This window comes from Chenopodium quinoa, unplaced genomic scaffold (assembly GCF_001683475.1).
Source record: "Chenopodium quinoa cultivar QQ74 unplaced genomic scaffold, ASM168347v1, whole genome shotgun sequence".
Classification (NCBI taxonomy): domain Eukaryota; kingdom Viridiplantae; phylum Streptophyta; class Magnoliopsida; order Caryophyllales; family Amaranthaceae; genus Chenopodium; species Chenopodium quinoa.
This window is the reverse complement of record NW_018742205.1, coordinates 2,195,237-2,218,027: the sequence shown is the minus strand read 5'-3', so window position 1 is coordinate 2,218,027 and position 22,791 is coordinate 2,195,237. Positions and strand designations below refer to the sequence as shown.

General features: G+C 34.8%; 2 protein-coding genes across 2 annotated transcripts; both read right to left on the bottom strand.

Moving 5' to 3' along the window:
• Window positions 1-727: 727 nt before the first annotated feature.
• LOC110728743 (histone-lysine N-methyltransferase ATX5-like) lies at window positions 728-12,579 on the bottom strand. Its single transcript, XM_021908393.1, has 23 exons — window positions 11,413-12,579; window positions 11,245-11,300; window positions 10,928-11,147; window positions 9,380-9,508; window positions 9,106-9,174; window positions 8,941-9,009; window positions 8,774-8,862; window positions 8,528-8,620; window positions 6,813-6,948; window positions 6,298-6,403; window positions 6,104-6,203; window positions 5,843-5,967; window positions 5,266-5,411; window positions 4,864-4,968; window positions 4,226-4,290; window positions 3,913-4,126; window positions 3,319-3,405; window positions 3,150-3,206; window positions 2,976-3,065; window positions 2,389-2,475; window positions 1,651-1,725; window positions 1,354-1,454; window positions 728-1,227 (listed from the first exon to the last, which is right to left on the bottom strand). The coding sequence occupies exons 1-23, from the start codon at window positions 12,577-12,579 to the stop codon at window positions 1,137-1,139; spliced, it is 3,477 nt and encodes a 1,158-aa protein (XP_021764085.1). The 3' UTR covers window positions 728-1,136.
• A 4,139-nt stretch (window positions 12,580-16,718) lies between these two features.
• On the bottom strand, window positions 16,719-20,285 carry LOC110728735 (putative zinc finger protein CONSTANS-LIKE 11). Its single transcript, XM_021908383.1, has 4 exons — window positions 19,950-20,285; window positions 17,780-18,277; window positions 17,275-17,421; window positions 16,719-17,170 (listed from the first exon to the last, which is right to left on the bottom strand). The coding sequence occupies exons 1-4, from the start codon at window positions 20,055-20,057 to the stop codon at window positions 17,081-17,083; spliced, it is 843 nt and encodes a 280-aa protein (XP_021764075.1). The 5' UTR covers window positions 20,058-20,285; the 3' UTR covers window positions 16,719-17,080.
• Between the last annotated feature and the right edge of the window lie 2,506 nt (window positions 20,286-22,791).

Genomic DNA, 22,791 nt, shown 5'->3' with positions numbered 1-22,791 from the left:
ATACCATCAACTCAAAATCATACAACTCTACAAGGTTAGAGATATGGAAGACAAAGTTGTTTCCAAACAATCGTATTTTTCTCTCTTCTCCTAATTTCATCCTTAATTACACCAAAAAAAAAACCCTTACTTTCTTACCCAGGTCCACCCAGTGAATCCCTCGTAATACAATCTGGTGACAATTTTTACCTTAATCATCATTATTATCATTATGATAGGATCTTCAAAAGGGTTGGTTTGTTTTACTGAATATTTAAAGTTTTGACTGTTGCAGTGGTTTCCAACAGCAGCTGTTCTGATTCAGAGAGGCAAGTTACATAAACTTATTTTGACAGAAGAGAGTTAGTTTGCTGCTGTCCACCAAGACGTGAAACTTGAAGATGCAACCAACTACCTCGACTTTGATCCATGAAAATTCTTTTGCTATAATATGAACAAGCCATCTTCAACTTTTGCTAAGCTATGATCCATGAAGAAATGCAAGTATAACTGCTGATAAGTTTTTGCTTATTTGTTCGCATCTTCAGCTAAGTAAGTTTTTTTGCTAATCTAAGATCCATGCTGGAATGTAGGTTTTACTGCTGCTGTAAAAATTTAGTGGTTTAATCTGTAATTCTTTCTGAAACATGCGCTTTTTATATATAGACATAAAATTGCTTCAGAAGAGTTCAAAAGAGTGACCTCCGGATCCAACAAAAATTAAAATCTAGTATTCCAAACGAGGAAGTCGGGAAATACAGAAATAGATTATCATGTATTCATCATGTATTCAAAGATCATCACATGTATAACTGTATTGAGGAAACAAAGAGAACTGAAGGCTCTGAAGCCAAACTATTACATTTAAGCTATTTGCATAAGGAAAATGCTTTAACAACAAATGAAGACAAAAAAAAATGTGTGCTAACCATATACATCAAGACTACCTACCTAATAAACACACTACATATACTTTCTTTTTGTTCCATTTCTTTTCTTTTCTTTTTTAAGGGGCACTTTTATTAAAACAAAGAGGGGATTATACACATTTTGTAAGAGGCCAAAAAGGGGTTACAAATAGGTTAAGCCTAAAAATCCAGGTGATGAAGACGAGCAGGTTAGAACTCCGCGAGGAGAAACAATGTGTATGCTGTAGCCTAATTCATGAACTTTCTACAGTTTGGAGCTTTACATAAACAGGGCACCTTAAACTCATCAGGCTCGTCGGGATCAAACAAGTAATCATACCTGCCATATGAACATTCCAAGATAAATAAAAATAAGCAGAGATATAATCAAAGTGAAAACTAAAAATACACAAGTGCGTGCAAAGGGGAGAGAGAGAGAGAGAGAGAGAGAGAGAGAGAGAGGTACGTTAGCTCGTCACCAGCTGGAACAGTCATTTTGGCAATAAGAACAATTCGACTCTCATCATCACCTACACTCATAATTCTTGCATAGCAGTTCGGCATGCACTGCAATTATAGATGAAACAATACTTCAGTAAGCAAATTTTTCTATATATATATATATATATATTAGGGAAAAAAAAAAAAAAAAAAAAAAAAACAACGGAATCATGAGAAGCACAACTGAAAATGCAACTTGTTCCTCTTAATCTTCATATACGGTCCATGGAAGCAAGACAGTAACTGTGTAAAAATAACTTACTGAGTGATTGATTAGGCGAGCTATGTTTCCCTTGTCAGTAGCATCCACAACTACTTCTTCACTGATTTTAAACAGCTGTTACAGAAATATTGATACAAATCAGCTCTAGTGTATTGTCAGAACAATTCATGTTACAAATTCATATTTTCAAATATAAAGCCACAAATAAAATGTATAAAACATTGCACAAAACGACAAGGGAATGTTCAAAAAATCTACAAGTACACATAGCAATTTTATTCCCATGTTCCATTAAGGAAAAGAAAAACTATTAAAACAAGTTAAGTAGTATCAAATCAATAAAATTGCTCTTAAACATGTAAAGGCCACACTAAAAAGAATAATTAATCTCTTTTTTCATTTACATCCAATGTTCTTTTGTTCAACATCTCCCATTGTACTACCCAGTAAGATCCACAAATTATGTTAAGTCACAATTCAGGTGGCTGTGACAAGGTTTCAGGCATACATCTAGATAAGGTTTACATATCTGCAAATTTGCAACTGTGAGTGCAAAAGCTGTTCTCATAGTAATTTGGAAACATTTTGACACCAACTACTTTTACATAATAAAAAAGCGCAAGATAATTTAGTGAAGACTTTACTTCTACATGATTAAGACGACAAGATAATTTGATGAAGAAATTGTTTGTGTCACTTAAATACAGAACAGAAATTTAATTGTCAAACGAAGACTGAGTTTTAGTGCACCAAAATACTGGACCACAAGTAACTCACATAGCAGTCTTTTCCTTCTATCCGATAACGAGCCTCCCTCAAATCTGCAACACTGCGCCTCACTTGCTCTCCACGATATTCAAGAACCTGAAGAGTGCATGTGAGACAATTTAATTCTAAAGAAACAAGCCCACAATTATTTCATGAAGGGAGAAATGCAGATTGATTACTATATCCTACATGTCCTCCCAAATTATCTCATGCATAATGTACAATCAAAATGATAAACTCGTTGATATTTTGAAAGCATCTTTCCAAAAGATTTATGTGGAAATTTAGAACTAGAGAGAGTGATTCTGAGTGTCATACTTATATGCTTTTGTTTTCATAAAGCAGATGCAGATGCATATCATGACAATTATATAATTCCTGAAACCAATGCATAGGCGGCACCAATTTTAAAAAGTCACAAATATGTAACTTAAGGTGTGAGGAACATAGACGGTATTTGAAAACACAGATATTGTACTCAACAGTGACAGAGAAAACTATGGCAGCTTCAAAAGTTGATAGTATAGTTATATTAAAGGGCAGAAACCACCAAAGAGCAGTTCACCATTATATGCAAATAAACAAAAATAACTGACCATCTCTCCTTCCTGAATGTCACGGCGAGCAAAGAGCCCCCACCCATGTATTCCAGATCTACCAAAGCAAACTCTATCATTCTCAGTTTTCTGCACTCAGAGCAAATGCTAAGCTTCAGAATCAAGTTTAAGAAACTAAAGCCAATAGCTATTAGTTGACAATATAAACCTCACCTGTAAATGGTATAGCCGCTCTCTAAAAGTCGAAAATGTCTTAGGGTATTCTACCACCTGCAAAATAAGAAATGAAATTTTGACTAACTTAGTATTGTCTCAGGCCCACATAAAGATTGGGGGTAGAATCAAACATCAATGGAATATATTAAAGAAGTACAATGCTTACTTTAAATGCATTCAAACGTTCCATCTCTTGCAAAGAATGATGACAAGGCATCCTAACTTTGTGAGCAACAGCTTCTTCTTCTGCCCTCTAGTTAGCACAAAATCACAACATAAGATACTTACAAGCCTTTTGCAATTGTACCGCAATTAAACTTATATAATTTAATCAAGCCAAAAGATATAGGACAATAGCTAAAGTGATAAGCATCATATTGTGCCCTTTCTCCTAAAAAGTGAATAAAACTATAATTATCACTCTCACAAAGCAAAATATCACCTACAAGGCTCCAGGTTTAACGTATTTGAAGCATAGGTGGCATCATATAAGTAAAAGGCAACACCCATGAATAAAAATATAAGAAAATGAAAGACCCAAATAAAAATATTACTATCTTATAAGGCAAATACGGAGTAAGTTGGTTAGGAATCAAACATAATGAATTCCAAGCCATCCAGGAAACATGTTCATAGATCAAGAATCTCAACAAGAGAACAAGATTACACTAAATTACTCCCAAGAGCCTGAGGCAGACTAAAAGAACAGTGCTTAGATAGTAAGCATTTTTCTGCGTAGTTTAACACAATTCAAGCCTACCTTACAGTTCTTGTTTTTGGAACGCTGGTATATTCGGCATCGTGCTGCAGAGTCTGGATCAGCTTCACTGACCTGTGTTGGAGCCTCTTCAGGTTCTGACTTCGTAGATGATATTAACCTTGAACCAGACCGTTTTTTACTCTGAAGTAAACTTTTGGTGGAGAAAACCCCTGTCGGGGTTTGTACAACCAAAACAGTATCTGGATTAGGAGCCCTGCATCAATAATATACAGAATTAGTCCAAAAGGCAATATGATTCTCTTACTTCCTCTTTCCATTCCACCCCCCTCCCCCCTTTTTTTTTATCAAATACCTATGGTAAGCACAGTATGAAACCATTTTAGTAATCTGTTTCCCACTCTTCTCCAAGCAATGCAGCTGCAATAAAAGGTATTGGCAAATTTAGCACCATTATTGAAAAATTACCCAAAATAAAACATTCAACACATAAGCTGACATGTAAAAAAAAAAAAACACTAATGGAAAGAAAACTTTTGGTACTACGGAAGAAAACGCCACTCACTTGTTACTACTAACTAAAATAACTACGACGACAATGCTGGACAATGTTAATGGACAGAGTTCATCGGGGTATATGAAAGACAGTTGAATGGAGACAAGAAGATGGAGCTCACAAACACACACACACACTCACACTCACATACCCAAAAAAAAAAAAAAAAAAAAAAAAAAAAAAACAGAGAGAGATCATGACAATTACACAACATCATTTATCTCTAAGTGATAAAGCAGTTGCATACTATTAACTATGCTATATAGCTATATATGTGTATGGACTTTTATTTTTGGAAAAAAAATATACATGTGCGCCAAAAAAATTGCACATTTAGTTCAAAAGTATTCTCAATCTAAAACCATTCTACAACCTCATAATAAAATTGCTAACAAGTGATGTAGTAGCGATAACCCAAAGAAGAAGAAATCCAGTACCTCCATGCGGTAGCCAGCCCTTGATGCGCACATGGCATGGTAATAAGTTGAGCATTTACAACACTGAGTACAGGCACCATGTATCTGCTTACAAATTATACACACCTGCAGCTCATGAAAACAGAAAGGTGATTAATGTATATGGGGCATATTATATGTACATTACCAAAAGCTCTAAAACTGGAAAATATATAAATATATACAAATTCTACACACACACACCCAAAAAAAAAAAAAAAAAAACCTCTAAAGATAAAAACTCCTAATAAAAAAACTAAAGACATGCTTCCAGATTACATGGAAATAGTGTTAAACGCCAGTAATCGGATCTTTACAAAGGCATTTCAGTTAAAAGATAATACAAGATTAATGGCAGTTTGGCACCATATATTTATGAAATACCTTTACAAAAGTGCTTGATGGAATGCTCAATATTCCCATAGCAGGCTCCATCTCTTCATCACTTGCAAAGGAAACTTCAGGCCTAAACCAGGCACAAGTAACATGAACCCATAATGTGTCAATATCAGTAGGCTTCAATGCACCTCCTGTATAAGAGACAAAGTCATTCCGTGAGCTTGACTCCAAAACACAAGTACATGACTAAGAATGAACTTATTCTGAATAGTTCTTCAACAGGAAAAGAACAGAAAGGGGGCAGAGGGTGTGGAAAAGAGTTCATTATATGAGTGATGTGAAATTGTGAATTGGATCCACATCAATGAGGCTGACATGCTATAGGTTAGTCAATGCAAGGCCACCTCTCTAAAACAACTAACAAGACACTCATAAAAGGAAAGCTCAACTGCAAAACCAATTTAAAAAGATAGTCAATCAGTACTGATCAATCCTGAACACATGATTCCACAATCACCAATGCCTAAATCAGAAACAAACAATGAACCAACAAAAAATAAAACTTAATGCAAAAAGGTATTATCTCCCTTCGATGTTCAGTCTGAAATAAGTGCAAGCATACCTTTTACAGGACAAAGGCAACACTCGCGTTCAATTTCCGGTGTTTCACATGCTCTGCATACCCATGAGGTTAGATCTCGAACATTTCTAGCTCCATAGCACTCTTGATGGACAGCAATTTGGCATCTAAACATGATTAAATTTATAAAGTCGTGAACACGGGAACATCTCATTATTCAGAAGGCTAAAGTGTACACAGCCCCACCATTATCCTTGCTAGACAATGTACACAACCCAGGCAAACAGATTTCAGACAAAATACCTATTGCAAATAATAATCTTGTTATAATCCCAATCCTCAACCCATCTGCAGACAGCACATCTTTCTGTGGTCCATTTAGCATAAACAGGTTCGTATTTTTCTGTAGATGCAACAACAATGCAGTCACCATAAAAAAAGGATACATTATTTCCATTCATGTATAATAGAAAACATATCCTTTTATTATCAATTACCTAGCAAGAAAGATAGCAATTTCTGCTTTCGAACCTTTAGCGAAGGTTTTTTAGGAGGCTTAGCAGAAGCAGCAGCTTGTGCATGAAATTCTGCCATCTGCAACATCTGAAGAAACAGAAGGGGGAAAAAAAAAAAAAAAAAAAGCTTTAGTATTTCGATATATGTCATCAACAACAGTGACTTGTTAAATTACAGCTACCAAGTAGATGGATAAGTCATTAAACTACAGGCTATAGTTAGTAATAGTACTCTTGCGAGCAGCTGAAAAGAGACAGATAGATGTTTTTATTCCAAACATTCGAAAATGAGCCTCCATGCCATAATAAGCACATGTAATGGTAACAATCGAAAATGAGCCTTCAAGCTATCATAATACAGACCTTTTGGCCCAAGATAGTGGTTTGCAAGTTTATTGCTGGTACAAGCTACTTTACACATTAGCAACATTTCTGCAACGTGGGTAAAAGGACTGAAAACTGAAAAAATGTTGCATATAAAGTGCTGAAGTACATACCCATTGCTCCAGTGTCAGCATGGAATCTTTGACCCTAATACTCGTCTTCCAGTTCTTCACTTTCGAACCTGTATGCCTTTCCCACTCGCTAAGTTGCTGCTTCTCTGACCCACAGAATTCGCATTTGCAAACAACTCTAAAACAAAGGTAGAGATATAGAAAATCACTAAAATTTTCTCATCAATAGATTTTATGCAGTCTGGAAATCTAACTATGCAAATTAAAGGAACATGAGATGTTGGATACAATGCATAAGGAAGTTGTGGACTTGTGGTATAGGCTAGAAGGCCATATTGAGTTCAGGATTATGAAACTTTTTCAATTACAAAGTCTATTTCGCTCAGTTTTACATGTGGTACTTTGATCTTACAGTGATATGTTCTACATGAGATACAGCAGTACAGGATTTACAGCTATATCCAAGTTCACCACAGACAAAAAAATATTCTCCCTCCCTTAAATAATTCATACTATTAAACTTCTATAGTTCAATTAGGGATGTCACAGATGAAGTCTCATTTTCTTTTTAGGTTAAAGTCACTTCATCTCCCTCCATCAGATAATTCCTTTTCTCCACCATTTCAAAGCCATGTCGTATTTCTTTTCTCACTACCTGCTTTCAAAATTTTTATGCTACATTCAACAACCATTCTTTTTCTCCAAGACAAAAGTGAATAGAGAAAATAAATTGAAATAATGGGAGTATGTAAACAATTAACATGTCAGAACGCATCAAGATCGACCAACATAGTACAGCGCCATCTGCCACTGTGTCACGGTCCGGGAGTTTGGACCCCGAAACGTGCGGCGCGCTCTAGCCTTTTGGCGGCAAGAACGCTAGCCTTGAGCGGAAGAGGCGCTTGTGAGCACAAAGCAACACAAGCGGGCAATAGAATCTCAGGAGCACTCACGTCTATCTGGGCGACGGAGTGTGGGTGGTCGGGGCTTGTGACGGCCGATACTTCAAAGCGGGCACAACCGGGTCCGAACCACGAGTCCTTAGCGCATCAAGTTGGGTTGGAGGGGAGCTAATATGCAAGTAAGACACAATATCTATAAAGGTCTAACAACAAACAAGCATAAAAGCAAGGCAACACTTGGTAGAAGGCTTAAGATTTCATTAATCATTCGCCCTCTAAAGAGCTTTAAATGACATACAAGGAGAATCCCTAGTGAACACTGATCTGACAGTAACACAATAATGGGACCTCAAGCTAAGAAAACATAACCTAAACTCTAGGAAAGCACTTAAATGGAATCTAATACATCAAAAGGAGTTGGATTCTAACACACTGTCACAACTCACAACATAACAATGGAATTTGAGGTTGAAGTCATAGCTAGAGTCCACATCTAGAAGCACCTGCGCATTCCCATAATCCCATGACCAGCCCAATTTGAGAAAATAAATAAGTGCATGTTAAGGAACAAAAGGTCATTAACCATGCTTTATTTCACTCTTCAGACCTACCAGATGTCCAAGTGGATCACCAATGTAGACACACCATGATACCACCATTATTATGCTTAAGAGATGGTTCACAGGTTATATCATATCTTATGATTAATGGATAGATCATCATAGCAATAACCACAACATACAATCCAATACCATATGAAAACAAGGAAACTAGAACATTTTCCAGAACATTATCTTTGGGAGATAGAACACTTCTCGAAAGTGCATGCATCCATGCCATAAGAAGAGTACTCACAAATGGAAGCTAGGAAAATATACGCCTTCCATGCCAGAGCAAACAACATTGACCTTGTCTGGCAGCTTGACCTGATCATTATTCTTATAACACCTGTGTTGAAGAACAGAAGAGCACTTGCCGTTAAACTTTTTTGCCCAAGAAAGAGCCCTTGAAAGAAAGGGAAAAAATTATAGGAAGTAATATATTTTATACACAAGAATATATTCAAACTAAATAATTATGTTTAACAAGGAAAATACTTACTTGACTCTAATTTGATTTTCTGAATCTGACAATTCAAAGTTGAACTTCACTTTGCAATCAGGGCAGTAGTAATCAGTGGCCCCAAGATCCTGCCATCATCAAGAGTGAACATTAAACCTTCTTTTTAATAACTAGAAATTCAATGTAGCTCAGCAAGGAAAAGAAACCTTGAAAAGGTTGCTTGAGATTCTGTCACACTCTGCATGAACCCAAACTTTACAACCATCACATCTCACCTGATGATTAAAATTATCCAAAAACAAATTAACTTATTGCTTTACTGATCTCAAACAAGAAAAACTCATACACTGTCAAGATGTAGGTAGTCTTACCCATTTCCCACTGTCTGAGTAATTTCCAATCTTTTTGCAAATACCACAGTATTGTTTCAATCTTAGTGACTGAAATAGAAAGGAAAAATTAGTCAATTAGACAAGCATATACAACAAATGTTATCTGCATACCTTTACACACACAATCACATAAACAAAGAGGGTCAGGCTGAGAAGGCCATCAGAAAAAACTGTGTTTGTTCCGGTAAAATAGAAGCTTGATAGAAAAAGAACAGAGCTTGTAAAATGAAAGATAATTGCATTTTCTACCAACCTTAGCACAAGCTGTACAATAGAAGTGACCTTCAGAGCCTGAAGCCTTTCCTGCCTTCTTCATCTTAAGTGGAAGGCCAGCACCACATCCTGCACAGGATGGTGTGTCTTTTGATTTCTTAAAGCCATTCTGCAGCATCGAAAAAGTTTAGTTAAACTTAGAAGGTCAAAAACATTTTGGTTGAAACTAATGAAACAAAAATGGCTCAGCCTCTCAAACACGCAGAAATTTTAGTTAAAACTTCAACAACTTTTTTTCCCAGATTTTTTTTCACTCATTTTGAAGTGAGCTCACTGGTGCAATGAAGCACAGCTTTTTTTTTTTATCAATTTTTTATTTTTACATAAGTGTGCCTCACTTCAATTAGGTGCAGGGAAACCTATAGATCGCCTTGAAACAACTGAACAAGGGTTCCAAAGGAAGCACCCACAGGTTGCTGCTTTGAGCCAGTTTTACTTGCTGTCTTGGACACACATCTTGGTCATGCCGTTTTGTACTTTTGTTTAGTGCTACATTATGTACATTCTTGGCTGTGAAAGCAAAAGGTGGTTTTGAAGTGAAGAAAAGCAGCATCAGCAAAGGGCACACATGACCTTGCCATGTTCTCAGAAGCAGCAGTTCCACCCCTGATACTGTAGTTAGAGGTAAAAGGATGGCACTGCATGACACATGCAGGTAGACACAGCCTTGCTACCATTATTGATGTTTTAAACACAGACAGTACACAGTCTACACGGGTGGGTAAACACGGCCATCCTGTGTGTGAATACTGCACAATTTGTCCGGCACCTCCACCACACCCTATGCCCACAAATAAATACTCCCTCCTCATCCAGGGCTTGTGTGGTTACTTTTCGTAACTCTACTCCTTTCAGTTAGGATTTGCAAAGAGAAGAAATCACACCCAACACTGCTAGTGAGAATTGAGGACTAAGATCAACCCTTTAGCCACTAAAAAATACTCTTCATCCTAATATAATACTTTGTATATAGTACCTCTGTAACTAATTAGTTGCACCATTTCTCTTTTGAAGGTCAAACTTACAAAACTTTGACTGTAAATTATCACTTGTAAGTAAGAGTAAACATAGTCATGTACATTGAAAGAAAAAAAGAGATGGCTCAATAAACAGAATTTCCACAAAAGAAGTAATAGCATGTTCAATAGTAGTACTTCAGTGTGAGCCCATCCTTTATAAATCAGTCAGGGCAAGATACTATCCTTCAAAATGGACTAAGCCAGGGTGCCTAGGACAGCACAACTAGTCATAATGAAATTATTTTTTGAAAAGTGTGTATACAAGATCATGGCTTATGTCCCAGAAGGAACCATCTATATTGTTCATTCTCAAAATTAGGAGGGAAAAAATCTCACTAATTATCAAACTAAGAGATAACCAAACCATGCTCAGTGAGTATGCCTTCTTTACATTCCACAATCCCAGATTTCTGAAGCATGACTTTTAACTCCCAGGTTGCTCAGACAGCACCACATATCCAGATAAAGATATCATCAAAAATCAGAGTCAAAGAAAGATATAGACTAACCTGGCTATAATGGTGCATATCCTGGTATTGGTTTAACCCAGTGCCCAGACCCCCCTGTGCCCTTCTAGAAATGGAATTCATGCAAGAAGCGCTTCCAGCTGCCATGTTAATCTCCTGCATAAATGTTTCCATAAACCCATTTTCTGCCAGAAAAGCCTCCTCTAGCGCCCTGTGAAAGTTGCTGGGCTCGCAACCATTCAGGCAGGATTGCTCCTGGAACCTGAATTCATCAAAAGACCACCCAATATCAGCACTTGAGCAAACATGCAAGCACAAAAAATTCAGATTGAAACAAAACATAATTTAAGGAGCTTTACCTGTCCACATTATCTGCAAATGGAAAAAGCCTTTCACGATTTACCCAAGCATAGTCCTGTGTAGGATGGTATATTATTAGATTCCAAAATCATAATCATAAATGCATCTAAACCATAATTATCAAATCATTAATAACAACTAATAACAAACAGATAATTCATCCTCACCCTTTGCTTCCGATTCTGAGAGTACCCAAAAAACATCACACAGACTGCTCTAGGAACACGGAATTCCAAAACCTGTCGAGGAGCTTGCGATGCTGGATTAATAACTATTGCTGGCCAAGCTGGATCACTTTTCCCCGATTTTACCCACACTATATCACCTGGAGCAAATTCATCCATACCCATCACACCATTTTCTCTTCTATGATCCCTCATCAACCTGCCATTATTACCATGATAACCAACGGCAGACTTCTCATATTCCACCCAATGCCCTCTATCACGAATCGACGTTAAAGTACTACGGGAATTCAAGTACCTCCTCGCCTCATGATTCGTCGACCTCCCACCTCTCCACCCATAATCTTCCTCCTCATCATTATAGAAACCATTATCATATCCACACTCCTCAGTCGACGTCGAAACACCACAAGTATCCTCTTCAAATTTATGCACATTACCCCTATTTTTACTCCCACAAACCTTTCCCTTTTGAGCTTTAACCCCAAATTTCTCATTCTTCCTTACACCAACATAATCATCTTCATCATCATTATTAGTATCATAATCAAAATCACCATTACATTCTCTAAAACTAGCAGCATTACTATTATTCTTACTAGTCTTCTCCTTCTTCCAATCATCAAGTATTGAATCGTTAAATCTAGAAGGAAGTACCTGAGCTCGGCCCCTCGAAGTCCTCACTAATGGCGGTCTCGGACTCTCCTTCGCCACCTCGGCGACATGACGAGTCTTCACCTTACTCAAACTCCCCCTCCTCCCATCCTCCTCCTCATCATCATCATCGTCGTCCTCATCCTCATCTTCATCCTCCTCCTCGGCAGGGGAGCACGAAACCTCGCTGCACCACGACGCAGCGAAACCCCGGAAATCGGCATTATTGTTATTATTATCAGAGAAAATCCGATGAAATCCACTGAAAGGAATGACGCCAGCAGCAACTTCACCGAGAAGACTCAAAGGGAAGTAATTCCCACCATTATTATTACTGTTACTACTATTGCTTCCATTGTTATTACTGCCATTATAGCTCTTGGATTTGCGCTTCTTCCTATCATTGCTATCTTCATCCTCAGTTTTCGAAGGTTGAATAACACGACACCGTTTTAGGGTAGGCATTGTCGATTTCAAGCTCCGTTTGATAATCATCTCAACTATCAAACCCAAACCCAGAATTTCGAATCCGAAAACAACCAATCTTCGAATTCGAAACCCTAATTAACAAACCCTAACATATCAAATCTCACCCAAAAAAAATTAAAAAATCCGCCGATGCAGCAACAGAGGAACAATTAACACACCACTCAATCACAAAAAAAAAAATTACAAAAACATAACAGTAGAACAGAGAGAAAATGCCAATTAGGGTTCTTCAATTTCTGGGAATTTGAAGAAGAACCAGAATTAGGCGGGAAATTGGGGGAAATTTTTTTCAGAAAAAGTTGAATTAAACAGAGACAAAGAGAGAAAAAGGAAGATGAAAAAGGGATCTAATTTTATGGGGGTTCGCTGATTTTGATGTAAACGGAGACAATTAAAAATCCCTAAAAAATGAAAATCAATCGAAAAATGTTCATCAGTTTTAGAGAGAGAAAGAATGGGGATTGACTACTGAGAGGAGAGAGAAAGTAAAGAGAGAAAGATGGGTCGGCGTTATCCTCCGTGAAAAGAAAGAACCAACTCTCGTTACTCTAATTTTCCTTTTTTTTTTATTTCTAATCAATTAATTGCATTTTATAAATTAATTTCAATTTTTAAAATTTTGTTTGTTAATTGTTCTGCAAATGTAACAATGGATGAAGGTGAGTTAAATTTTTGGTTCCAAAAACTTTGGAATTTGAGAAATGAAATTATTTCTTGTTTGTGACACTCATGATTAGTCTTAAATTTATGTAACTATATAGTGTGAACTTAATGATACGGTTAAATTTAATGTTATATGAATCCTAGGCAATAAAGTAATCAATTTCATGGCTGCCATGAAAGAATGAAAGAAAAACTTACGGGACTATGTATAATATGTAATGCAAAATTGCAAATGTATGCAATTTTAAGCTGTTAGCATTTTTTCGAGGTTAATTCGTAATGTAACACAATTTCGATCAGTCCGAAAGTTGTGGGCATGTTGAAATTAATGGTGGTTCGAAGATTGAAGGATACGATGATGTTAGCTGTTTTCGATTTTGGTCTTTCCATGGTTGTGAATTTGTTACTGGCCTTAAGCTGCAATTATAATGGCAAGAGGTTTCTATTTTTATTTTATTTTATTCTAACGTTATTTTCTGTTTATGAAATGAAGGTGGCAAGTTCGTGGTTGTTTATATAGTTTATGTTCACGATTCTAAAAATAGTAGAGTTTAATTATTCGAAGTTTTTAGTTGGTAGCTAGAATAATTTGCTACAGTAATATTTTGTTATTTGGTGGGGGATCAAGGCAATAATAAATTTGGGTTACAAAATGGATTTTACTAAGCTTTATGACTTTTGTTGAATCAAACATGGTTTGTTCGAAGAATGGTGGTTAAGAATTTCTATACCAATTTCTCAGTTTTAACTTGATGTAAACAAGTAATTTCGCGGTGTTTCGGTTTTTCTTTTTTTGTATTATTTTTGGGTAAGGTGGTTGAGATTTTCTATCCCAATTTTCTCTTTTTCAATTTTATATAAGAAAGCATTTTTCATGGTGCTGCGGAGTTTGTTTTTTTTTTTTTTTGGAATTTGTGAATATAATGTTAATCGAATTCACAAATAACAAGTTTTGCTGGAAGATGACAATGGTTGAATGAGACGAACAAATAGTTAGATGTTAAAAATAAATGTTAAAGAGTATTCCAAAAAGATGATGAAAGCAAGAAAACAATGGAAAAGTCTACCAAAAAGACTCCTTTCACCACTAATACTTGTATGTTATTCTTTAGGTGGTAATTATGACTTTCTCGTGTTTAAGCTTGTACAACTTTAATTAGGCTTTGGTATAATTTTAGCTTTGATCATATAGAATAAATTATGTCGGTAATGGAAAACTCCGGTGTACCGGAGAAGTGGCAGGCAGAACGATCTAGACGGATCTTCCACTGAAGTTCGACCTCTGATGACACAAGGATGGGAATCACCGTCTTTATCCGGGTTCCTCAGCTCTGTCCTATGTTCTAGTTTTAGGGAGAACAAGAAATTGAGAGCAACCTTCAAACGCAACAATACTCATGGTGGTCAATGTGATTCTAAGTTTGGTCAATACTTGAATGCTGCCTTGTATAGTTGTGGGTTTGAATGAATTTGTAGGGTAGCGTTACCTCTTAATATAGTCGTAATTCATTCAACTTTTTTTGTACCCTACTAATTCCAATGATATTTCATTAATTGCTGGATTAATTAACATGGGACAATCGTGTATGGCTGGATTACTTAGCTTAGAAGTGGTGGAGGACTCGTCTGCCTAGAATCTCACCTTCTGCCTTTTCGTCGAGTGTCTTAGACCTTGTCGCGCTCTTGGCTTTGCCTCTGATTGATACAAAATTCCCGTTAATTTGTTTCAGTGTCAACATAGAGCCACAGGAATTATTGGCTTCAAAAGGTGTAGATCGAAATTTGTCCAAGAGGTGGACTTTTTCGGTCACATCGTCCTTGAGGTCAAGGCTCTTGCTCTTGTTCTGTAGTTACTTGCTTTGAAAAACCGTGCCTAGTTCTGAAGTTTACAACAGGTATGGTAAGGTAGAGGAGATGAGGAAGAAATAGATGTCGCAGCCTCGGCGCATGGAGAAGATGGTTCTTGAAGTTTAGTAAGCTATGAGCCTATGATGAAGACAATGAAGAAGGAATTGCAGAATTAGAGAAGCAGACTCTTTGGCCATGTTAAACTATTGGTTATATGTATGTAAGGCTACAGGATGATGACTCTTTTACAGAATTTGTAAAGCTTAATCTTTAATTAGACCAATATATAAAGAGTTTCTTTGTTAGACCAACATACTCTTGCAACTTCTAACACATGATAATCACTCATAGTATCATGTTAAATATTTGTCAAAAACTAACCCGATCCAAAACAACTAGATTCAATCTAAAGTGGTCCTACCTTAAAATTGATCAACAAAGGCATATTAATTTAGCATTACTTAAATCTGAAATGACCCTGCCCAACTAGACCCAACTTAAACCCAACCGATGATCCGAATTGACACTCTAGTTAAACCGAGCATTTTACATAATTTGCTAGTTTCTACTTCTCAATGATGCATTGTGCTTAAGGTTGACAGAAACCAGGTAATGTCTAGATTCATCCTGCTTATGATCCAGCAAATGTTGCTACCTTGGAATTGTATTTTTTTTTTTCCCCTACAATGCAACTTTCGTACTCCGTATATATCAAATAAGCTGGAAATGTATAAATTATAAACTGTTAAACATATACTTTTTGAACTAAACTTTTACAAATTAATTTGAAGTGCTGTATTCAAGGTAAACAATTTATTTGCATGAATAAGCTTCATAAATATCCAGCCATCAACCTCATAGTAGGCTTAGTAGCGTCAAGCCCCTCAAAAAACTATGTTTGAAAAATAGACCACATATCCATCAGTTGATTAAAAGCTCATTATATCAATATTAATACTTTTACATACTTTGAATTAGATTAAAGCTTTGGTATTATTGTTGTTGGTGCCTTAATGATACTTACTCTCACCTTAAGTACCCGTATTAGTCGTATACTCATAAGGACACTCGACTTTCGAACGTGGCTATATATACTTGGCATGCTGGCATTGTACAGGACCAAAAACATACAAATTTCTAAAGAAATGGTAAATCCTGGCGTTTGGACAAGTAAATGGATATTATTTTCATGATAAGATTCAGCATAATATTCCAGCAAATAACCTGTAGTAGTTAGTGGCTCAAAACATACGGAGTTAACACAAAATCTGAATTAAAGGTCTATTTTTGTTGCATTCAGAGTACCAAGTAGCAAACAAAACCTTCTTTCCTTCTGATTTTTTAAGTCTTAGTTAACACTGTCTTTGACAAATCATTCATCAATAATTGTTGAGAAACATAAGCATCAAGTGACCCACTTGACTTAGTCTCAACAACATGCAAACTTTTGTCTGTTCTATATGTGCTGTATATATCAACCTAACCAAAAACCTCCCATCTAGCTGAGGTTTCAAGATTCCAAGTTGCTCCTGTCAATTTTTTGATAGCATAACAAACATACCTATATTAGCCCCGGTTTTTGCGCCTGTGATCACAAATAGTAGTATATGTTTCGCAAAAAGAACCAACAGCAGTAACAGAAAAGAGCTAGTAACAAGAGACATTTTCATTCACTGATACACGCTGATAGTAACCGGGTATTAGCATCGTAAGCCTTATTTCATTCCCTATGTACAAATCTAAGCTAAGCAGCTAATTATGCTAAAACTAGAAAGGAATTTATCACAACAATTAAAAGATTACCTACTACTTTCCTTTTTTTCAAGGGTTAGTGGTCTAACACTTATTAGGCAAACCCTGATATATAGGTGTATCATATACTTCATAGATGCTATTCCTTTAGACCACTACCGATTCTAAGGCTGTTATTTTCCAAAAGTCGTCTATCTCTATGTTCTTTCCTACATTTGCTCGGTAAGATCTGTTGTTCTGTTACTCATTGCTTCTTGCAATCAGGATCTTCAGTCTTTGCAAATCTTCCGCGAATCCTTGGCTGACTGTCAGCTAGAGCCTTCCTGCAGGCATACTGAAGCAGGTATACCGTATAAGACAATTTTTCTGAGATATTCTCAAAAGAAAAATTCAAATCTTAAGCTTGCCAAGGAAAACCCATAATGATCACCAATTTACCTTGATTTTCCGGCCAAAGTTCCTCCTTGACCTCTTGTTTCTGTATCTGGAAAGCTTCTGCAGGCGATCTTCAGAAGTGCAACTGCCAATCAGCAGTGGCCGCTGGAGTGTAGATTGGATGAGACTAACATTGCCATTAGCTAGAGTCTGTCATAAAAACCGAGAATCAATGACCTAGCCCCATCCTGTGGAAACGGTGAGAAACATCTAAACATTTCTTAGTTTCTACATGGTCTGAAAGCTTGTAAATGCTCCTTGCTCAATATAGGACATGACTCACACATTCACCACAACAAATCATCTAGCATATCTTTTTCTTACAATATCTTAGCCAAGTTCCCATATGCAATCAAAAGAGATTCAAAGAAAGCATGCTAATCAGATGAGCAAATTGTGAGAAATATCTCTTGTTCATGTATGATTCAACAGGTTTCTCAATAGAGAGTTTCATGGGATTACAGGGAAAGCAAAATGAGGGAATATTTAGAAGACTTCTCAACCTAACCTTTATGTCTCCTTCACTGAATGCCCTCCTCATCCCATAAGCAGCTCCAAAATCCAGTTCAGGAAAATCTAAGAAATTTGGCCTGATTGCGGCGCTACTTACCCATTCCATTGAGTTTAAAGACCCCGAGCTACCACTTTTTGAAAAGGGCAAGGCAGGAAGTGATTTGTTTTCTTCAGTTTGGACCTCATTTGTCATCATGAGAGGAAATTTGATGTCCAGAACATCAGAGACAGCAGTTTCCATAGATGTAGTTTTCTCCAACAGTTCATTTTGGCATCCATCAAAAACGTCACACAAAAGTTGCTCATTTTGCAGGGATTCCATGTCACTAACTTTGAGCCCAGAATCTTCCACAGAAGAGATCATAGCAATAGCTGCTGTCATAGGATCGAGGCTCCCAATTGGCTCTTCAATTATGGGCTCGGGTGCTTTGAAGAGATCCCCTTCGCCTCCCAAATCATAGTCTGAGATTGTAGAGGTTGTAATGATGCTGTCCTGAATAAGTAAACAAACAATTAAAATTAGCAATTATCACAGATATAAAGTGTCACATCATATCTGAAATAATTCTTTTTAGCTCTTGTGTTAACATAAGACCTAACCCCTGAAAGGTTTTTTGCTAGACGCCATTATTGTGACAGATAGTATGACAGACTCTCCAATATGTATGGAAAGCATTTGATTGTACTCGTATTTTTTATTTCAGAAGATCTCAATAACACAGTATGACTGTCCACATAATTGACTTGTACTTATGTCCTCAATCGATGTTTTACAAAGCCGCAATCTCAGCACATGTAGCAGAAAGTAATTTGCTGATTAGGTGTACCACAATGACTCTAGGATAATTTAGTTCTGCAACAACATCAGTCATTGAGTTTATTTATGTAACATAGAACTAATCCATGTTTACCACCTAAATCAGCTTTGGTAAGTTGAATCTACAAGTTTCTGGCAGACATAGCCCAATACTTATATTTTGCCTTGCCACAAGCTGAAATGGTTAACACAAGCTGACATGAATATAATCCGCATAAGTGCGCATAAGTGCGTAACACATTTGAAGCCTTTGCTGATACATACGTCGTACTTCATAAAGTAAGACTTAAAAGTATATCTAGTAGTTCAACTTGATGTTATTTGTGAGAAAGCTTAGCATCAATTAAGCCATTCAGTCAATTACATAAACTGCAAAAAGGAAATTATACTTTGTACAAACACAATTTCCTACATACCCAACTTTAAAACATTAGTACCAACAAATATCTAGCTTTAGCTTCCACTTTGTCCAAATTTTCCACATTTTACCAATTCACATCTTTGAGAAGTAACCAAGAGAATCAACCTGTTTTTACATCGACTTCGACCGAAAATGCAATATATTACAATCACACAACACAAATGAAGTAGGATGCTTAAACCTCAAATAAAATAACCCAACTTTTTTTTTTAATCAAGTACAGCAAAGATCAACTTCTACCTTTGAAAAAAGGTATCTTTTCTAAAATCCAAAATTTCCCAAATTTAGCTAACTCACAAATCCAGAAAACTCCATTTTTACATTAAAAACATCTCACACTTATCTCCTTCAAAGTTTCTTTGGAAAGTCCTATTGACTCTTGTCTTTGTTTTAGTGGGTTGGAAAAGCTATTCTGAACAAAACCCTTTTAATGGAAAAGAGAATAAAGCACACGCTAGTTGTGACTATGAATTCACTCATTATTTCTCTACTCTTTTACTTATTTACAGTAACTTCAATCACCTCCATTAATTCCAATTTTAGCATATAATTCAGAGCAATCAAATCATATACTAATCAAATTTTATGCATCAAACAAAAAATTATTAACTTGCTTAATCAAGCTTAACAACAGTTTGATCACTGATAAAGGTTTATTAAGCTAAACAAATGTGGGTCAAAATCAAAGCATTCATGATTTACCATATTAACCCAAGAAAAGATCCAAACTTGTTATCAATATCAAATCAATAACCTCAAAAAACAACACCCCAGATACCCATTTCACTAAATTTAGTAACCCAAAAAAAACCCAGATACCCATTTCACCATTCATACCCAAAACCCAAAAAAAATCAAACTTCAAACAAATTAGGTATAAACAATCACCCAAAAAGATGAAATCTTTAGAAAGAGAAAGCTGAATACCAGTGAAGAAGTGGGTTCTTGAGAGTAACAACAAAGCTCCTCTAATGGCTGAATTTCCTGAGATAACTTCTGGAAATATGGATACATTAAACCTGTTTCTGCATACATTTTTTCTTCAAAAAATGAAAACTTTAAAGCAGAAAATCAGTAGAAATAAAGGTATGAGTAAGTGGGAGTGGCAGAGGTAAACAAGAAGAGCAACAAACAGCAGCCTTAAAAGAGATTCTGGAAATGGGTTGGTTCCTTCTTCAAGAAGAGGTGGGGGTAAGAACTAAGAAGAGGAGGAGAGAGAATTTATATAAGAAAATTACTCCGCAAAATTGTATTGAAAGTGGGTTGTAATAAATTATAGGAAAAATATTAAAATTAAGACATTTTGCTTTCAATAATGAACAGTACACAATAAGGACAAAGGCATAAAGGACAATAATAATATCATCAATATTTTGTGCACTGTCAAACATGTCTCCCTATTTTTTTTTTCTTTTAAATGCTTTTTTATTTTTTTTATTATTTTGATAATTGTTACATCATCCCCCAATGTTTGGGAATTTGCCTTTTTCTATCTTATTACTTTGTTTCATTTTCTTTTGTCCATCCCACAAAATCATGTACTAAGTATATTGCGTAAGTTTTTTTTTTTTAGTTTACACGTTTTTTTTAAAAAGGATAAGATTTTACTCTATTAAATTAATTTAGAAAAGAGAATTGAAAGGGTCATATCATTTTATTTAAAGTAAAGAGAATTATGTAAATGTAGTTGTTTAAGTAGTTACTAATTAATAATCAATCTAACTATACACTAAAAGACACACTAAAAATAACACGTGTCATTTCTTAGTGTGTGTCCCTTAGGTTTTTGATTTTTTTTTTTTTAGAAAAATCTATTTAAGAAACAAAGCTTATACATAAATAAAAGAATAAAAAAAAATAAAAATTAATGTATCCTTCCACAATATGTATTGATACCATAAAGTTAAGTAAAAAAAAATATTCAAATTCTTAACATAGTATGTGACATACATCGTATTATGTACTACTCAACCATTATTACAAGGATTTTTTTTTTAAGATTTATGTATTTAATTATTTATGAAAAGCTTGCCAGGAAATTAAAGATATGAAAAAATATTTTAAGTCAGTTGATTATTGGAAAAAAATTATGCACAAGAGAGAATGAATAATAGAGTGTAAAAAAATCAGTTAACGGATTAAATACGTATTGTTAATGTATGAGGTTAACAAGAAGAAAATCTAATATATTAATAAATAAAGTCGGTCTCGCAGCCAGGTCACGAGACAGCGACACTTGGCGTTCCAGCTTTTCGCCAAGTGATGCGCCACCTAGGCGATAAATAAGTATTAATGTAACACGTATGATGCTAAGTAAGCGATTTTTGGATAGATTTTTAAAGATAAATTTGTTGTATAGAGTTTTATTATCGATATACTTTTAATATCGATATACTTTTTAATAAATATTTATTATCGATATATTTTTTGGATAGATTTTTAAAGATAAAAATGTTGTATAAAAATAGAATTCTAATATATATATATATATATATATATATATATATATATATATATATATAATCATAAATTTTAATAAATATCCTATAACTCGATACTATTTCCATCATAAAATTCATATTAAAAAGTTCATTAAAATAAGATCTATTTATAATATATTTAATTTATTTACAAAAATAATAGAGAATTAGTGAAAATAAGTTTTAATCAAGAAAATTAATTTTAGTTTTGGTAAAAAATACTTTCAATTCAGTAAAAATAATTTCAGTTCAATAAAATATAATTTCAGTTTAGTAGTATGTCTAAATATCCTGCATTATCAAAAGGGATTATATGACCGTATTTAACATTCAATCAAAGTTTATCCTAAACTTTTATCAACCATCTAGGCATCGCCCGGGCACAAAACTAGTATCATATCACTAATAAATAAAGCCGGTCTCGCAGTCAGACCACGAGACAACAACACTTGGTATTCCAGTTTTTCGCCAAGTGTTGAGCCATGTAGGCGAGAAATAGGTTTTATTGTGACACATATAATGCTAAGTAAGCGAATTTTGGATAAATATTTTAATATAGAATTGTTGTGTAGAGTTTTATTATCAATATACTTCTAATATTTCATATATACAAAATTAATCATAAATTTTAATAAATATCCTATAACTCAGTTCTATTTCCATCATAAAGTTCGTTATAAAAAGTTCTTTAAAATAAGATTTGTTTATAATATATTTATTTTATATAATTAATAGAGAATTAGTAAAAATCAATTTTGATCTGTAAAAATAATTTTAGTTTGGTAAAAATACTTTCGGTTCGGTAAAATAATTTAAGTTCAATAAAAATAATTTCAATTCAATAATGACATAGAATTCTTATTTTATACTATTTGAATAATCCTTTTTGATAAATTAAATATCATATAACTAATATATAAGCTAAACTTTTTGCAAGACCACGAGACAGCGACACTTGGTATTTTAACTTTTCGTCAAGTGTCACGCCACGTTGACAACAATTAGTTATTAGTATGACACGTAAGATGAAAATGTTGGTAAGATTTAGATATATTTTGTAAGATAAAAAAGTTAGTTTAGAGTTTTATTTTCAATAAAATTTGGATAGATTTTAGGATAAAATTACTAAGTTTTATTATCGATAAAATACCAATATTTTATATGTATAAATAAAATTATAATCCTATTAAAGAAAATAAATTATAATTTTCAATAATTATTATCTTAAATTTTTTTTATTTTTATATCATAATATTCGTGTTAAAGAGTATTTCAAAAAAAAAAACATT

Excerpts from the sequence above, each read along its gene's own strand:
- LOC110728743 (XM_021908393.1), bottom strand. The coding sequence starts at position 12,579 with ATGATTATCAAACGGAGCTTGAAATCGACAATGCCTACCCTAAAACGG. Across the intron at positions 6,404-6,812 it reads TGCTGACACTGGAGCAATGG|ATGTTGCAGATGGCAGAATT; the intron begins GTATGTACTTCA and ends CTGTTTCTTCAG. Across the intron at positions 3,207-3,318 it reads AACGTTTGAATGCATTTAAA|GTGGTAGAATACCCTAAGAC; the intron begins GTAAGCATTGTA and ends CTTATTTTGCAG.
- LOC110728735 (XM_021908383.1), bottom strand. The coding sequence starts at position 20,057 with ATGTATGCAGAAACAGGTTTAATGTATCCATATTTCCAGAAGTTATCT. Across the intron at positions 17,422-17,779 it reads TCAGTGAAGGAGACATAAAG|ACTCTAGCTAATGGCAATGT; the intron begins GTTAGGTTGAGA and ends TTTTTATGACAG. Across the intron at positions 17,171-17,274 it reads ACTTTGGCCGGAAAATCAAG|TATGCCTGCAGGAAGGCTCT; the intron begins GTAAATTGGTGA and ends TACCTGCTTCAG.